The sequence below is a fragment of the Acanthopagrus latus genome, chromosome 21 (genome assembly GCF_904848185.1).
Source record: "Acanthopagrus latus isolate v.2019 chromosome 21, fAcaLat1.1, whole genome shotgun sequence".
Classification (NCBI taxonomy): domain Eukaryota; kingdom Metazoa; phylum Chordata; class Actinopteri; order Spariformes; family Sparidae; genus Acanthopagrus; species Acanthopagrus latus.
In genome coordinates this window covers 12,671,997-12,691,679 of record NC_051059.1, presented here as the reverse complement: position 1 = coordinate 12,691,679, position 19,683 = coordinate 12,671,997, and the positions used below count along the sequence as shown (strand labels likewise).

General features: G+C 40.5%; 1 protein-coding gene across 13 annotated transcripts in view; it reads left to right on the top strand.

Annotated features, from left to right (window-relative positions):
- The window catches only part of LOC119011576 (receptor-type tyrosine-protein phosphatase mu-like), a 173,480-nt gene that overhangs the window by 99,177 nt on the left and 54,620 nt on the right, over positions 1 to 19,683 (top strand). For 9 of the 13 annotated variants that reach the window (XM_037084815.1, XM_037084813.1, XM_037084811.1 and 6 more), the window contains exons 12-16: positions 3,302 to 3,575; positions 6,806 to 6,842; positions 8,457 to 8,531; positions 10,763 to 10,898; positions 13,141 to 13,170. In XM_037084815.1, the coding sequence (XP_036940710.1) occupies positions 3,302 to 3,575; positions 6,806 to 6,842; positions 8,457 to 8,531; positions 10,763 to 10,898; positions 13,141 to 13,170 (552 nt within the window). The remainder of the gene's footprint in view (positions 1 to 3,301; positions 3,576 to 6,805; positions 6,843 to 8,456; positions 8,532 to 10,762; positions 10,899 to 13,140; positions 13,171 to 19,683) is intronic. The other 4 variants (XM_037084819.1, XM_037084817.1, XM_037084818.1 and 1 more) reach the window with 1 other exon arrangement.

Below are 19,683 nucleotides of genomic sequence, written 5' to 3'. Positions count from 1 at the left end.
GCGGGATTAGATATTTCATCACCTCCCAACCCAGCACTAAATGGGAGAGCTCTGAGGAATTGGGACACACCCACCAAGAGCAAAGGGGGATTTTCTAATGACACTGCAAGCACCTTATGATAAACTGTAGGGTTAAAGAGCACATGCTGTACACACAAGGGGACACTTAATCATCCAGTACCAACCGCGGGGAACAATTGATCATCTCCAGAGCTGTTTGTACTGTGACTATGGAGCTTAAGAGTACAGCCACTACAGTGCTGGCCTTTTTTTTCTTACTTGTTGTTCTAATAATGTGGGCTGAGGGAAAATGTTCGGGGTCATCCAAGCTTTACATCCTGCCAGGTCCATCCTTTTTTCAATCACTGTGAATTTATTGTACCCTGCCATATAAAAATGAGGTTCATTTGCAAAAAAGACAAATAAACTGGCATACTCAGAAAAACAGGGAAGTGCATGTTTTTATAATTATCTGTTAATGTATTAATATTATATCATTGATATATTTTAATGTGAGGGAAGGACCACAAGATGCCTTGGGTCATTTTCCTGTAGGCAAACATAAGTTCTGTCTGAATTTGTGCCCCGTTTACATCTGCCGTTAGCAGGTGATCTGTATCTGGATGAGGGAAAAAAAACATATTAATGTTGATGCTGAATGGTTTGGGATTGGGATGCTACTGGATCAGCAAGACCACATCTGGAGAAGGTCTGACTTTGCGCTGCGATCATTTCTCAACCAGGTGTAAAAATGCAATCCATACAGCGTGACCACTTCTCATAAAAGAGATGCAAAGCAGGTTGAAAGGTGGCCTATATCCGCTTCTACCAGATGTTTAAGGCAATCTAATCACCGGGAATAAATGTCAATAAATGTTGCTACAAGAACTAGCTTCGATTATGTGTCTCTGCTCGAGAATTAAGAGAGTGTATCTGTGCAACTGCAAGGTGTATTGGAATAATCAAGATATCGTAATAAAGGGAACACTTGAAATGTTACTTAGGATTTGTAAGTATCAGTATATGTTGCTGACTGTTTCTTTATGTTGCACCTTTAGGTTTGTTTAGATTTAACTTTCTGTTCCTCACTTCTCACAAAGCAGTACATGTGCCCTTATTAAGTTTACAGTGAGAGTTAAGAGAAAGAATCATGTTTTGTTTTAAAATCCGTTTTGGTCGCTATGATCCCGGATGGACATGGTCTGACTTGCCATGAGAAAAGCCCATATTGGTGGCCACAAAAGCAGGTGGATATTTTCCCAGGTTTTCTTAAAAAAATATCTAAAAGTGTGTCTGGAATTGTGGTGTGCCATTTTGCAGCCTTGTTGGTTTTTAACAATTCTGCTAAATAATACTACGGTGCAGAACTCACTAGGTGATGCCTGTTAGCCATTGTCATTAATAGACCTTGCTGCCACTTAACGACCTTGCTGCCACTGTCTGCCATTGCAATAATACTTGCTTTGCCCCTGTGATGTGTGTCCTTGTGCATCTGCATTAGCCACTCTCCAAAAATTACAATAATGACACACATTAGTAAAAAAAAAAAAAAAAACTCATCCAATTAAAGGAAAAAATGGTGGGGAAATCATAAGTCACCCATCCAAAATTGGAAAACCAGAACATGTCACATAGTATTCATTCATTCATACATTTGTTTTCATGCATTCATTCATCGATCAGTCCTCTGTAATGATAACTTGTTTGCATGACTCTTTTGGCGACGGAACACTAGTCCCCCAATCATGGCTGGTTATTCTCCGTGGCAGCTGTAAACAGACTCTTTGTCACTCAGCGGCTCAATAGATTTACCAGGTGGATGCGAGATGCATACTAACGTGAACGTCTATAAGACAGTCAGTCAGTCTCCCCCTCCAGCTAAGTGGCCGGCTCAGAGACAATGTCATCTCTGTCAGCGGCACAGAGGGCTGCAGTTTTGATCTAGCTAAACACAAGGCTCGGGCGGAGAGGAAATGGAAAGAGCCGTTAACCTTTTCAGTTGTTGAATAATGAAAATGCAAATAACGTCAGGCCCTGTCCAGTGTCCACGCTCATTTATCCTGCATTGTATTTTTCAGTCCATCCTGTTCACTCAGGAAAACAAGTGAATCTGTTCTGGAGCTCTTATATGATTATTTAAGAGAATTATTTTTTGATAATCACAGTTGTTGAAATGAGCATGAATGTAATTATTATGTCACTATTTCCTGCTCTTCTACTTTTTAAGCATTTTCTTTTCTTTTGGCTTACCTTTTTACCCAGTACATTCTCATACAAATTTTGCTGCACTATTATTTGTGAAGGTTCTTGCTGTCGGTCTTCTTACAGCAGCTTGACCCCATGAACTGCTTAAGCTAATTAATTTCAGCTTTAAGGTTGCAGCTAGTTTTCTAGGTCATAAACCAAAAAAAAGAAAGATAAATTTTTCAAAATGTTGTGCTTGTTCAGAACTTCAAAAATCGTTTTCTATCGACTTTCTGTTGAAAAGGAAACTCTGCCAGGGAGCTACATGTTTACTCACATATCTTCACGTACACATGATCATGCGATATATCAGGGCTTCTCAATGTTTGGAACTTGGTCAACGTCCACTGTGAACAGCAAGTTGATCGAGACTACATTATAAAGTGTAATGTTTTCTACTTTGAAATATATCTTACAATGATAATTAATTTGTGACATTGAACATACAGTGTAGCCGAAGATCATCCAGTGCAAGCCTGCCCTGAGATAAATGTAGTTGTAATATTCTCTATTTGACTGCAAGAATTTGCGATCAGCACCTTAATCAGAAATACAGGAAGTGTCTCATTTTCTCCAGTACACAGTTTTTACAACTATTGTAGATGCAAGAACATGTCTGATTCTGGAATGAAAATGGATGAACTTGAATGTGTGTGTGTGTGTGTGTGTATGTACTGTATGCTCGTAAGTCATAAGTGGGTGAGTATTTGCTCTGACCTTAAATAAAAGTCAGAAGCATAATGCAGCGTATTTAGTTCATCATTGTATTTAGATTAAACTTTTAATGAGCAAAATCTGAAAAGATAAGAAAAATCTCCTCTATTCCACATCTAAATTAAGAATCATATCTAGAGACTTGGTGTACTCTGAGATTTGGAGCTTTCAGCATGCATTTCTGTGCCATTCATAAAGAGGTATTTTGGGTTTTTTTGCTTTTTTTTACAGTTTTGATATTAACAGGCAAAACAGAAAAACGGCTGCATTGCCAGCCGTGTTCTGCCTGTGCCTGTTTGGCCCGTTGGAGTGTGTTCATTCTGTTTGTGTCCTGTGTTTGCAGTGCATACCAGGTGGTGGTGGAGGAGGAACGTCCACGCAGAGCACGAGGCACGGCAGAAATCCTGCGCTGCTACCCAGTTCCCATTCACTTCCAGAACGCCACGCTCCTAAACTCCCAGTACTACTTCACTGCTCAGTTCCCCGCCGCTGGCATCCACTCGCCACAGCCGTTCACTGTGGGGGACAACAAGACCTACAACGGCTACTGGAACGCCCCGCTGCTGCCTCAGAAGAGCTACAGCATCTACTACCAGGCTGTCAGCACAGCCAACGGGGTGGGTGTTCCTGTAGTGTTTGAGTTTCCGAAAGTATGCGTACTGAAATACTGAACATAAGTTAATTGAGCTTCTTTCCTTGAGTGTCTTCATTTAACATTGCCTTATACGTTTTAGCCACTCCATTTAGAAGTTTTTTTTATACTTTTAAGGTAAAGACTTTACAAACAAAACACATGATCAGTTTACAAAATATCATATATTGTTAACTGAATAAGAAAACAGTTTGTTTGCAAATGATTGCATCCTGTTTTTAACTTTTTAGGGGAGTCTGGTTTCTGAGGAAAGGTTCTGAAATGATGATATTTTGAAGCATGGGCCTATATTTACATGTTTTAGTGCATGAATGATTCATACTTAGTGAAAGATTTTGGATTGGTGCAGGGGATTGTCACAGCAGGCGGCAGCAACAGGATGACACCAGCTGTGACATAGACTGTCAAAGTTATGTCCACTGTATGTGCTTGTTTTTGTCACTCTCAGGTGGAGGTTTTTATTCTCAGTGTCTGACCAAATTATGAAAACATTGCCTGCGGAGACAAACCTGTTAGTTAAACAGTAAGACCAGAAACATCCTCACGCTCAAGGAGAAGTCTCACTCTAAAATCTTGCGAGAAGTGGGTTGTTCCAGGAAGACAGAGTTGGAAAAATTATACAATTAAAATACAATTATTTTCATGGCTGACTGTTTGATGGATTTTAACAATCACGTTCAGGCAACAACTGTACCAACTTACCTCTCACAAGATTTCAGAGTAAGACTTCTCCCAAAACGAGACTTGTGCTTCTGGTTACTAAAAGGATCTAGTACTTCTCTTTGCCAAATCAGTGTAGGAATCTGTAGGAACTCTTTCAAAAAAAAGCACTTTCATGGGACGTCATCTTGGCAGTCAGTTTCCCCAAAGGATTACACTGCAACCACTGCAGCAGTGTTGCGGCTGCCAGCTGAGACTGGACCAAATTCCAAAACCTTTGGTAAGTATGAATCATTTACACACCAAAACTTATAAATATATTGCCCAGTTTTACAAATACTGGAAACCCCCTTTAATATGCCTTTCACTACTACTACTACAACCAGACACTAGTGACAAAGAGAAGCAACAGTGTGTGCCAGCTTGACTTCTTTTTGTCTGGCAGCATGTCTTACAGTGCTGCGTTAAGTATGTACACTGCACAGTCTCAGCTCAGCGACCAAACAATTAGGGCAGTCGAGAACATGTCAAATTTGTGTACATAATTAACGAACCAAGAGCACTGACATCAGAAAAAAATCCCACTACTTAAAACCGAATGTGAAGGTTGACTTTTTTTTTTTATGTCTCTAGTTCTTTATACAGGACTTTTCTGTAACACACTGCCAAGTTGAACCACGTCTCGACTTTTTAAATCATATCCACTTTAAAGTGTACATGAAATGCTTAATGTTGTGATGGGTTTAATGAGAGTGAAGGGCTCACTGACAGATTGATTGACTTGGCGACTGAAAGGGACTGAAGGGACTGAAGTGGCTGAGTACACAAGTCCCTGATGCCACGCGGAGAACGGCTCACATAGGCCGACACATGCACGCGGCAGCACAATTGCATTTGGCCTCTGCTAGATGTGTCAGTACGCTGGCGGGGTGCACCAGCAGCACTGTCTGCACTCTTAATAGGCTACAGCAGGGTCAAGCGTGGAATGCAGAGCCCTGTGCGGTGACATGCTCTCTCTCCCTATTACTGTTGCTCGGGTCTCCTGCCTTTTCCAATGGCGCTTCACGCCAAATGCCACGCAAGCCTTTGATCAGCGGCATTTAAGAGAGGCAGTCGTCCCAGCAGCATTTAAGTGTGGGAGGCAGGCAACAACAACGGCGGCTTGCCGATCGTACAGGTCGAAGCCTCTGTCATCAAGTGGCACTTGGCGGGGCCCTCCCTCCGTGGAGCCGCGGCAGATAGCTCAATGGCGACTTCGAGAGCCTCGCTGATTGTGGTGCTGAATGAGAATCACCATAAACAGCCTCCTTGAGAAACACCAGCACGTCTTTAAGGAGGCAATAAGAAGTAACACGTGCTACAGGGCTGAATCCAATTAGGGAGTTTGCTCTTGAGAGTAAAGCATTAGCAGCCTGAAACTTTCCAATCAGCGAGTGGTATTAGTTGGCTGATAGTGTTCTTTCCCGAACAAACAAAATGAAAGAATCCCTTGTTGATACAGAACAAAGCTCTGTCTCCTTGATGGAGACATTTCTGACATTTTTTTCCTACTCAATATTTTGATTTACAATAGCCAAATGCACTCTCTTTCATTAAGCCATCACTGTCTGTGGATAGCACTGCAAGCTTTAATTAATGTCTAATCGTGCTGGAGTGATTTGTTTGAGCCTCTTAAACAAAATTAGCACTTAGAAAAGGTGCGTGGCATCCATACCTAGAATATTTTTTTTTTTTGTTTGCCTTCTATTCAAATAAAAATCTAATATAACTTCCTGTAATGTTTCCATGAACAAAAGGACAGCTTAAAAGCTGCGGTAATGTGAATACACATGCACCCAGGATCACATTGATGTTTTTTCGCTTTCTCTCTCGTCTTTATTATGCCTCTAAATGCTGTTTCTCCCATGTGTGCTCATTGCTCATTGGGCAGCTTGGCCAGGTCAAACACAGGGACACGGCACTCGTGTCTTTTGTGTTGTATTACTCACCGCCTCCCTGTTCCTGTCTGTGTCCCCTTTCCTGTTCACCAGACCATTGTTGACAACAAACTTCTCTGCCAACAGCGGGAGCAGTGTTGTTGGGTTTTTTTTTTTTCTGTGTTGTTGAAGGCTGTTGTCAGAGCCGAAACTCGATTACATATTCAGAAAGGCTCCCTGACGTGTCATTTTGGAGCCCTGCATGCTGGGTTGGTGTCGCTTGTCACAGGGCTCTGGTTTCTCCACAGTGGCTGACCACCTTGAGCCGCAGGCTGCCGACAGATCGCTGTTGGCTGACAAATCAGCAGCTCAGCACCACTAATCTGTGCTGTAGGCCCTCTCGCCTAACTGCGTTTTGTGTCACAGTCATTGAGCTCAACAGATGATAGGGGACAGCGTGGAACTGGCCGAGCTGTTTTGTTGTAACCATGGGTTCTTAGATAGGTGTATGAGTGTGTGCGTGTGTCTTGTCTGACATGTGTGTCATGATACCTTCTGACTCTCTTCTATTTCTTCCACCCTCTTCCCCTCTCCTCCTGTAATTTATTTGTTTGTACAGGAGACCAAAATCGACTGTGTTCGAGTTGCAACCAAAGGTAGGAGACGATCCCATTGTGTGAATGATGTCTGAACATCACTTGCATTTGATTGTTAAAAACTAACACAGTTAATATGTTTTTAAGTGAATTTCACTGAGATCAATATCTTGACACTCTCACTTTACAGTAGATTTTTACATTAGTGTTAATGTGTTTGTTTGAAACAGTGATTCCCAACCTTTTCTTTAAGAAGTACCACCATAGCCCTGTCTAGTTGACTCTGGTAGTCCTCGGGCACCACTTGTGTTCCAAACGTTTTTTTCAATTTTTTTAAACGGTTAAAGTTATTGAAAAATTCTGTTATAGGTGACATAATTGTGGATGTTGCAATGTTGCAATCTTTTCATGCGGTTGAATTGTAAATATTTAGTTCAGTTCGGTCATGTTGAAGGATTAGTTCACCCAAAAATGGAAAAATCGGTCAGTATCTACCCAACCCCACACTGACGGAAAACCTTAAGTAGATGGGGACTTGTTTTAAAACGTAAGAAAGCAACAGAAGAGGAAACACAAAATGGCTCTGGTGCAATCCATGTCACTGGAATCCCCAAGATCCCAAATTGATTTGAAAAGATGTTATTTACGACCTCAACACACAGTCTACCTTATGTGCCCATTTCAGATGGGGTGCACAAAAACACTTACATCTTCTGTCTGGAGACTTGGTTTATATCTGATGAGCTGTTTTGTCTGTATGTTCTGTTGACTCCAAAACTAACAAAGACTGAATTTTCATTTTTGATTGAACTGTTCCTTTAATTGCAATAATGCCCAAATTAATTGCTAAAGATGGCTCACTATGTGGATTTATTTTTTTAGATCAAATCATTAATATATTTTATATTTAATCACTATACATTCTTGCCATGTACACCATGGCAGGATCAGAAGTACCCCCTGGTTGGGAAACGCTGTTTTAAAAGACAAAAATGTGTCTAATGGCCTTCACATGTTCTTGGTCAATGTATTGACCTAAAAAACATGTGTTTTTCCGTGACTGGGAGGCAGTCTGTGTGCCCATTGAGGTCTGGATGTACTTAGCTATGCTGCCTGTACATCCTGCTCCACACATTAGAGGTGATGAAGTCTAAGCACCATTGATTGATTCGGGAGCAGAATTGATAAGGCCAGAGGGAGCCCGAGTCACACTCCGTTCCGGGCCGTAGGAGGTCCTGTCACATGCTCTGGCAGTCTTAGATATTGTGGGGGTTGCATGCAGCTTCACTATGGATTTTTTTTTTTTTTTTTTTTGTGGAATTCGAGATATCTCCATCTACATGGCTTAACAGGCTGGAAAGTAAAACGGCACACTCTAGAATTATAAGCAGCATGTAAGCAGCTCATCACCTGGAGGGATAGATCTGAATGCTCTACATTAGGCTCTTAGAGGTATGAACTTGTACGAAATGATTGCTGTTGCTAAGTTGGCAAAACAGAATGTGAAGTGCTTTCTAATACTGTAATGAGTTGCTTCAATGTTGCATGAAGATGGGAACTGTTGGTGTGGCTTCAGTGTGGCCTCTCTCTCTCTCTCTCTCTCTCTATCTCTATCTCTCTCTCCCTCCGTCTCTCTCGACTGCATGCTATCCTGGATCAACTGACTCTACTCAGCCGCCATACTCGTGACTCAGCTCACGACCCCTTACATCCGCATCGCCCCAGCGGCCGGTGACAACCAACTAACAGGTCAGAGCCGCAGCTTCTCCCTCCATGTCAATTATTCTTTCCACAACTTGGGTTTCCCACTGTGTGTGAATGCAGCGGTGACATTTTCTCCAACAGAAAAACAAACAAGTGGAATATTGCACGTGTGTGGATTTTGATTGTTGTCCTGCTATTTGCATAGGATCAGTGACTAAAACAAAGACTGGTAGACATTGTTGTCTACCTTCATCTCCTCAGCGTTAGTTGACATGAAAAACGTGTTTGAGGTGCGATCGTCATTTGATGTGTCAGTGCTGGAGATTTTCGGCAGGAGTTAATCCCCTTTCATGAATATTTCTCATTATTTCTGGGAGATTAAGTGTTGCTCGGTACAGTTGTGACAACTGTAAACACACAAAAAGGATGCTGAAGAGCTCAGTGTGGAGATCTGGAGAAATTTCAAGAGTGTAGTAATTAACTATTGAAATTCTTCTCTGCTCTGTTTTGACTTAAGTAAACCTCAGACCGGAGCGATGGTGGAAAAATGAACAAAAGTCAAGTATTCAAAGTTAGATATTCTTGGTCAAACATGACATCAATACAAGTGAATGTTAAAGTACCGTATTTAAAAATACTGCATTTTATTTATTTATTTATTTATTTTACCTTTATTTGCAATGCATTCCTGTATCCTTGCCACAGTTAACAGAACTGATAGTAGTCCATGTGTCTATTGGCAAGATTAAAACATATATTAATCACTTGACGTAGCGTGGGATCATGGCAGCTTTGTTCACTGTTGAACATTCACGATTTCTGAATGATCCTGTGCTACATCATCAGTCATCATCTTTTGTTTTGTTCTGATTGAGAGACCCCTAGTGGAAGAAAAATACATATTGTGCGTTAAGTACATAAATCTATCTGACTTTAGAAATGTTCACACATTGAATAATGTTTTCAAGATTTTTTTTTTTTTTTCCGCATTTGGTCTAGCCGCAATTAGCCAACTTGTTTCCTCACTCTCTGACGTATCATCTGATGTTTCACCTGAAGTTATTATGAACAAGAGACCAAAAAAAATGCACCGCTGCCTTACCGGAGTAAAATTCATAACTCCTGGGTTTGAACATTGTTGAAAAATTTGACAAAATGTGAGTAACAAAATAAAAACTCAACAAAATGTGCAACAGAGGTGTGGTCATTTTTATGGAAATGTTACATAGGATACGTTTAAGAACTGTACTTTGTTACTGTCTACTCCAGTAGAATATTGACTTTCAGCAGCGAATATACAGCAACTCACAGCTCAAATGGGGATTTGTCACTGACAACAGTCCTGTTAGATTAGCCTGTAGCACTATATTGAGACAAAATCTGCTCCATCCGTCCAGACGTGATTGCAAATATGTCACCAGTCTTGAAATCCGCCACAGCCCCGCCCTAAAGACTTATATCTAAATAGAGACGTGGCTGTTGAAAGAACAATATGTCACAAACCAGCCCGGGATAGATATTTACCTTTTTGATAGGGAGGGAAAATGGCCACGCTGTAGAGAGAAGGAACCCCGCTCTAACAGATTTGTCTGACATAACAATTTATCATTCTAAATTTACCCCTAGTGACAAGGAATAATGGTGTTGTTCAGGTGGACAGTTGTCATTCCGGCAGCGTTGCTCTCCTCAGAGTGCTTCTTATCACTTCCCGGGGAGCAGATGCTGTTTAAACAAGATGCTTTTTTTCCCCCTCCTCCCTCTCTCTTTGTGTCTCTTGTTGTTGGCTATCTCCTCCCGAGCTGATATATAATGTTTTGGTTATTTCAGGCTTTTTTATCTTCATGGGTATTATCTTTCCCGACGTGCATCCTACATTTTTCTACAGCCGAGCAACCATTTGCCCCAAACATGATTAACCAAGGGTAAAGACGATGCGCACTTATCTCTCCTAGTGCAGCTCCATCCACAGAGCGCTCATGTCCACTGAGGACGCAGCTGAAGGTGGACAAAAGGGAGTCACTTACTTTTAAAAATGAGCATTACTTTGAACCAATTATTGTGTATTGATATTTATGGTCCAGAGAATGCCGCAGAATATCAGCGTATTGATTGATGTGCTCTCAGTCCGCCGCACATCAATGAGAGAGAACAGTGAAAGCCTGAACGTGCACTCTGATGCTGAACAAAAGCAAACGCTCATTAGATTTCATTCACATTCCTGATTAATTACACTTTCTTTGTCTGATCTTTCTATATGAATTTGTGATGTTTTTCAGGAGCAGCCACCCACAAACCTGACGCCGTGGAGCCGGAGAAACAGACAGACCACACGGTGAAGATCGCCGGGGTCATCGCCGGCATCCTCCTCTTCGTCATCATTTTCTTAGGAGTGGTGCTCCTCATGAAGAAAAGGTAAGCTTTCCTTTCTTACTCATTGAAATACTACTCCAGATTTGTGGAAGAGGTTTAAACTTAACTTTCCAAGTCCTCACAAATAAGTAGTCTCTGTTTTATCATTTTGTGTATTTCTCCCTCAAACGGTAGTATTGTCAGTGTCGCGGTAAATAATTAATTTGATTATGTTGATACGCCCCATTAAGGCTGTTTACAACCATGAGATACAGTGTGCCATGAAAAATTAATCCGTTTCCACGGCACCCTCAAACAAATGTGCAGCACTTCAATGACACTGGAATGGGAATAGGAAAGATGTTTTGGAGGCTTGTGGAATGGAGAGAGGCTTGCAGGAGATAAGAAAGAAAATATGATGAAAGGCTCAAAAGGGAAGATGATGGCCGCATAGCCGAAGGCAGAGTTTACATTAGCCCGGGACCCCATACTGGAAGAAGGTCCTCTGTACATATCCCAGCAATCAGCTGGATAAAGCTCCGCAAATATCAACCCCCCGTTTGTCCACAGACAGGCTTGAAATAATAGTTTCCATAGAGGTTTCGTAAGCAGACGCAAGTTGACCTCCTGTGTTGTACGTGTAGATTCTTTTTGCTAATTAGCGTGTAAATAATTGTAATACAAAGATGGCAATTTTCTTTTTTAAATGTTGATAATCAGCTGGGGAAGTTTTACAGTGATATCTGTATGTTAACCTGTGTATCATATTAAATGTTTTTGGGTATAAAATCATATGGAATATGACAAAACATACCTTTAAAAGCCAATTCCTCAAAATTGTTTTCCCCCTTAGTCAACCCTTTGGTAGCACTTACATACACCAAACTTTACAGTTGTATTCGTATCAGCATATCGAAGGATTTCACAGAGGGGTTTGTTTGTATGTCATTAATAACTATATTTATATAAAATTTTATTACTAAAATCATGGTGGGAAATTGGTGTTTGTTTGCTTTTTTACAGTATCGTCTATTTTATAAAGTCACAAAAAGAGATACTTTGATAAATCTGAATAGAAATAGAAAAAGGAGGTTGTGCTCGACCCAAAATATCCAGTGAGCAAATCAAAAATCCTTGAAAGGGCAGCACATCTCAAAGAAATCACTGCACTTGTTTAAATTGCTAACAGCACAATAGATGAATTCATAAGGACACGAGGCATGAGTATTTTGCCCTTCCTGGCTTTTTTGGAAAGTTGTGATGTGCTGCCCTTTCAAGTTTTTTTGGGATTTGCATACTCAAAAGTCCATCTGTAAAAACTTTGGACTCTGATATATCAGCAAAATTAAACTATGCTTTATCCAGTGTTCAGATCTTTGGTCTGAACACTTGTGGAAACTGGTGCAAGTCTAATCAGTCAATGTCTACTTACAATTAAGAATTGCAAAATAATTGCAATAATGTGATTAATTAATCAACTGGGGAAGTTTTTCTCTATTCACCTGTACTCTCCCCTTTATATTTAAATTAGCTTAGTATGTGTTAGCTGTACTTTCCTGTACTTTCTCCTTTGACGTTAGTTTAATTTGTCTTGACTGTAAGAGTAAAGGTCAGCGCTGAGAGGAGAAGATGCAGCTGAGTGGGAAGGCATAGCTGTGCGTTGACATCACTATGTTCCATTTTTATTTTTGAGAATATATATATTTTTTTTTTTTTCATTTTCTGCATCAGGCCCCACCTGTGTAGTGTGGTGATCAGTAGGTGGGTGTAAAAAAAAAAAAAAAAAAAAAAAAAATCAGCACACAGTAATGGAATTGTTTTCAATTAGTGTTAATCAAACCAGAGATGGAGATGACTTCATTGGTTGAATTTTGTGTAATATGCTGTTAGCAACAGGGAATCGGAGTTGTGTTTAGACATTCAAACCGCTCATTAAGTTTCAACCTTGGAGGTCAGATATGGTAATTCTTTATAGGTGTATAAACGATGTGTTGATAAAAGGGGGGTTTTAGTGACAGAACCGTCGCCTTTGATTTGCCACCGTGTGCTGTAGAGCAGCTCAGTATCAGTTTAATTAGAGAGTTTGTACTGTACTGTACTCCCCCCTTGCAAAGCATGACATGACTCCAAGCGATCACCTTTGCCCTCATGATCACTAGTTTACCTCCACGTAAGCCACCATATCTGATTTTGTTCATTTCTACTCTTTTTTCAAACATTAATATATTTTTACTTTTTCTTTCCTTTTCATTCCATCCCCTCCCCTCCTCCACTGCTTAAATCCTACCACCACCCCAATCGGCAGAAGAACCTATCACTCCTACACTTACTACCTGTAAGTAACCACTTTGTGTAATGTTAGTGCCATGCTTCTCACCCACACACGCTGTTTCCCATGCATGCAAAGAGCCATGTCATCCTCCTCCTGCCCAGAGCTATTACAGAGGCCCAACTGTAATCTCTGCCGGAGGAACGGAGGACGCCACTCCAATGCTTCTCCACGCGACGAGCACATCACACTGTATGTCACATTGGCACGACTTCTGACGCTGCTAACACCCCCACGTTAACTGAACCTGCCACCGAAAACGTCGGCGCAGACATGATTTCTGCTCGACTTTTAAGGAGTTTGTTTATCGTATGATGAACTAAACTGCCTTAATGATTGTACGGCTGCCAAACTCATCTTGTTGAAGGGAAAAAAAAAAAAGGAAAAAATCAATGCAGGAGCTACTGCATTTTTACTGAGTGTGAATTTTTCATTTGCCTCCGATGATTTCATCTCTGTTGACTTTGAAGTGCCTATCACAGTGCATCTACACTTTAGTTGTGCCTAGAACCTCAATGAGCTCAGCCCAAACATTTCACATTTTCTACATTTATGTATATATCCTGCAAATGCAAAAAGAAAAAAAAAATGCTGTTGATGATTCTATGGAGTATTGCTCATATTTATAGCTATAACACTGAAGATTTAAGCATGAGCTGATATGTTGACGTCACCAATTTGGCTCCATATGCATGTGATAATTTCATGTCTTTCTCTGCCCCTACTCCATCCTCATCAAACCATCCCATGCTTTTTCCTCCCCTCTTTTCCGAGCATGATTTTTGGGTTACTGCACGTCCATCCCATTGATTCTACGGTGATGGTGGAGTTGTGTCTTTAGCTGACAAGACGTCTGCATCGCCGCTGAACAAGCTGATGCGATCACAGAGTTGCCTCCTTTCTATTTACTGTAGATTTCTCCAACATCCTTAAACAATGGCCGTCTTATTCGTCGCTGTATTCACTCTTAATATAACAGCTGAATCCAAATCACACCTCTGAATGGCAAAGGAGCTTATTCTGCAGCTCTGCCTTTCCCCGCTGTAGCTCATAGGCTCCCTCTGTACGTTCTTTGTGATGGATGCCGACTAATCTGTCTTGAGATGACTGTGATCAGAGGACAGAATGGAGGCTGCCTCACATCAAAGAACATCTCCGAATACACCTGGAGATAATGCTACTCCGCGTGTCACTCATATTAGATCACAGCTGTCTTGAATGGAAAGCCCCAATGACTCGGAGGAGTGGTGTCATCAAAGCTGAGCACACACATTGACCGAGCTAAGCAGGAAGACACAAGGTTGTCAGTGGAACAATCAAAATACCATTTTTGTGTTTCTGTTATTTTAGGCGTTACATGCAAATAATGTTTCGCATTATTTTCATGAACACGTCAGGGATTTAATGGCTAATTTTCAGAAAGGTTTGTTCTAAGGCATTTTTGCTTTGATTGACAGGATTTAGGTGAGTCAAATGGGATATTCTGGCTCTAAAAACACTTACGGTAAAACAAAGGCTTTAGGTTTAACACAAAATAAGACGAAAAAAATAAACAAATCAAGAATTAATACGAAAATACATAAATCAATCAGTAATAAATAAATAAAATGTCGTATTCGTAAAATGTCATGTCTTATGACATGAAGAAAATGTTTTATGTCATATTAAAATTTTGATATATGGTGTCATATTTAATATATAAATATATATATATTATAATAATAACAATAACAATAATAATAATAATAATAATAATAATAATAATAATAATAATAATAATAATAATGGGGCGGCTGTAGCTCAGTGGGTAGAGCAGGTCGACTAGTGATCGAAAGGTTGCTAGTTCAAATCCCAGCTCCGGGCAAGGCTGAGCTGCATGTCAAAGTGTCCTTGAGCAAGATACTGAACCCCACATTGCTCATCAGTGAGGGCCCTGCGATGAGCTGGCGACTTATCCAGGGAGTACCCTGCCCTCGCCCTGAGACAAAAGCTGGGATTGGCTCCAGCAGCAACACGCCGCGACCCCTTGGAAAGGGATAAGCGGTTACGGACAATGACATGACATGACATAATAATAATATGTATAAAATAATAATAATAATAATAATAATAATAATAATAATAATAATAATAATACAGCAGATATAGAAGACTTAAGAAACATATAGTTGCTGACTAGAGAAATCTAATTATTATTATTCAGATTCAAATGTCTGTATTAACAGTTCTTTAACCTTTAACTTTCTGAACAACAATGGAACATGTTCACTGTCGCGTTGACGTTTCAGTTTCAGTGTTTAGCCGACACACGGAGAACGTCATTTCTGCAATGTGTGTTATTTCCGCCGGCGCCAGATCGGCTTGGGGTCCTGCGCTTGCATATGACGTCAAGCACGGCACAGTTCGTGATTGGTTGAAGGTCAGAAACCATGGAAACACGAAGTGTTTGTGGTGCCCAACAATGTTGAATATAGTTTAACATTAAATTAAATAAATCAAAAGTTATTAATAAAGTTCGGCTCGTGGCTAGCATGGAGCTAGCGCTAACAATAGAGGGCGATACGTTTCTTTCCGTTAGGATTATCAACTAGTTTATTTACGGCCCGGCCTCGTTCCTCTACCAACAACGAACAATGGAGACACAGAGAAGACATTTGTTGGAACTGGAACTGATCGACATTTTTATTGTAAATATTGAGACGAGAACTAAAGAGGAGACGAGTGGCGACGTTATTGTTGTGGAAGGAATACGGCCGGCAAATCGGGATTCCGGAAATGAGGTAACTCTAGCGGACCAATCAGAGCGATGCGGTCTCCGTGAGCTCTCTGTTGTTTGGGGAGGTGCTCGTAAGCTGACGGAGAGAGGGTCGGAGAGGGTACGCTATGACGCAGAGGGCTCTGCGTCGTTGCATACCGACGGATACAGAGAAGCATAAATCAGGACAGCATTCATATCAAACCCGCGGGCCGCACTAACATTAAACTTTCATATGAAGGCGGGGGCCACAAACTATCGTCCTGCGGGCCGCAGTTGGCCCGCGGGCCGCGAGCTTGAGACCCCTGCTTTAGGGAGTCCCTTTAAAAAAAAAAAAAAAAAAAAAATCATGTATTTGTGACGTCGACAGCACCGCATCCTCATTTTTTTCCAAATGTCAAAATGAAATGGGGGGGATTTACTGTGAGGATTTAAGAAGAAGGGGAAAGAGTGGGTTGTGAATGTTGTGACTCCTCTCCTAAAGCTGACAAGATAACAACATAATATACAGTCAGATAAGAGGACGGATTAATGATTCCCACTGGGACATGTGCCATCGCAGCAGCAAAAATGAAGTAATAGTAAAACAAGCTTTATTTAAATCACAGGGATCTCTGTAACAAGTGATACTGTGATGGAAAAATCTAAACTGCAACAGCCCCCCCCCCCCCCGGATATTTTTACATGCACAATGCCTTTTCGAACAACATCCGCTCATCGGTCACTTCATAAGATATGCTGTGATGTGATTTGATACATCAGCTCTACTATAAAATCTGCATTTGCAAAGATGAAACCGTTCTGTTTCGATTGATACCTGTCAGAGAAGTGTTAATTGATGCACAAGTTCATTACTGAGGTTATAGATTGCAGTAAATCAGCAGCAGCTTTCAGCATAATGCACTCCAGTATAACAACAAACACCCACTTTGACCTTCATTCAAGTAAAATTACTACCTACTGGAAAGCTTCATAAAACTAGAATTCTTGTCAAAGTTGTTGTTTTGGATTGAAAGTCCTGAGAGTGTAATGTATTATTTCAAAAGTCAAACAACTAATTCTATGACGATTTTGAAAATCTTTATTCACCAAGTTCCTGAACTACACTGCTGTTTATTATAAGTGTAGGGATCTTTACTGTACCTCAGTGCAATAAAATATGAATGATTTTTCACATAATATTTCACCTCTGGCTGCTTTTGTTGAAGTAAATTAATGGAAATAACATCAGGATGTTCAGAGCTGGACCTGCATACCTAAGTGTAACTAAAATAAATTCTCTGTGAGACCATTAACAGGTAGTGCTGTGCATCATGAGTTATTTATGTTAACAATGATCCTGGAGGGTGCCGGTATGTCGCATTCAATGATACAACCCCCCATCCTTCCATCTTCTCCGTATATCTGTCTCTCTTGTGGTTTGCACGGTATGCGCAGAGAAGCATCGAAGCATGTAAGCTAATTGGATAGCCTCTGATTTGCACCTTGATTTGTTAATGCAGGAGCTGAAATTGTTGCATCTCACCACAGAGGAACTCTATGGGATCGATGGCTCAATCCTACTTCACATTCTTACCCCAACCCTTTGTTTTTGAGGGCCCCATTGCCCCTCGGAACAGAGCTACAAAGGGAAGTGGTTGAAATCTCCTACTAAGAAATGAGACAACCCTTCAAGATCACAATATGTCATCAGTTGTTGTCAATGGTGTTTATGTGAACAGGCGCAACCGAACAGTTTGAATATTCTCTCTTCAGCTGTGGAGATTTCTCTTACCATGGCAATCCCAGTTTTATTTTAATGTAATTTGCCGTTTATCTGATGGAGATAGCAAAAGCATGGATGCTTTATTCACTCTTAACACTATCAATCAAGTCATCAAATAAAACAATACACTGCTTCATTACCTGGCCACAAGCAGCACTTTATAGACTGATTTTGGGCCATCAAGAAAGGGGGGATGCAACACAGAAATATGTCAAAATGTGAGACTTTTATACAAACATTTTATAATAACAGTGTGAAGTTGGCTAGCTTCACCTGCACCTCTGTCTCAAGATTTGGGACACCCTCCACCTGGACGTGGAGCCACAAAATGATGGCATACGGCTAAGTGGCGGGAGGACGGGTGTGTTGGGATTGGGCCAGCATTAATCTTCTCACCCCTACTTTTACTGCACTCAGTGTGTCTAAGTTCAGCTCATAAGCAAATATAACTAATATGTTGCACATACCCAAAGTTCACATTGTCAAATTAATTAAACACTTCATTCGTAAGATGCTCTCCTCTGGAGCGTTCTCTGAAGTGCACGTCTGTGCTCCTGATGACAGGCTTGTTGCCAGCCGTGAGATTACAACACCTCTATGATTGATGAACCCCATTAATGCGCTCATGCATTCATCAAAGTCTTTTAAAGGCGTGAGAACATCCTGCAGTCGCCAAAATATGCACTTTAGGTATATTGCCAGAGGTGACTGCGGGGGCTAGCATGCAACACAACATCAGTCAGCGCGCTCATTAGGGATGCAGTTACATGTGTGATCAAATATACGACCGTCCTTTAATCAGGTGGTCACACCGGCCGCTGTGCCTGCTGCTGCTGGGGACGAGAGAAAGATCAATTGGCATAGGGCAAGGGTTGAGATTGGGTCTTAATTCCCATGAGGGTTTGATTCATCCATAAAGAAGCAAGCATGTTGAATACAAGCACACCTCAGGTATGAGGTGATCTGAATGTGCAGATACATGAGTTGTTCATCATGTGAGATGAAATTCCTCATTGGAAAATGTATAAACTTTAGCAAACATTTCACTCTTACAAATATATTTAAATAAAAGAACAAAAATTGGAAATATTTGGAACAGACTGCGAGGTGCTCCACTCTTGTGGCAAACATTTTAGTCACAGTAGGGAGCTACTTTAAGTGAAAAAGCATTCAAGCTTCAATAACATATCTTTGGGCCAGCAGAAACAAGTTGATGTGGAAAACATCCTTTCAAACAGTTATTTAATTACATGTAGAGTATTTACAGAACTGTTTCTGGTCATACAATGACTGTTTGTCTAATGGTCTCCCTCTCTTTTAGCTCTGTTTTTGGTCTCTACCAACTCCTGAGAGAAATACATATATACACCAGCTACGAACTAACAGTGATAGTGTACAGGGTATTTCAGAGCTTTTCTGATTAAACTAGCCGACAACCAAGCTTAACAGTAGATGTATGGGCCAGCAGCAAAATAACGCACAAACTGAGCACCTACCTTGTGAACAAATCTCAGGATTTAGCCACTAAACAGCCAAATATTTTGCTCATGAGTTGGTGGAAATCATAGCAGAACTAAAATAGAGTGAATGCTTGACATGTATCAGGAATATACAAAAAAATGTGTGGAACAGACAACTATTTCCCTACTTACCTCCTTATTTGAAACTATTTATTTTTCCAATTATAAAAAAAAACATTAACCCATATTTGCCAAAAGTCTGTATTTTAAATATTTAAATTATGCTTGATTTTTCTTCCTGGTGTTATATTGTTTCACTTCATAAAACTCAAATTTATTCATGACATTTTATTATTATGACATGTTCCAATTTCCATCTGGCAGGTGGTCACTTACATCATAAATCCATTAGGGTTTGATGAATACATGCATTGTATCGAGTGGCCCCAGTAACAAACGACTGTATCACCTGTAATTTACCAAGCTCCTGCTGTGTCATAGTGTTGTATGATTTACTTTTTTATAAATAATAATGTGTC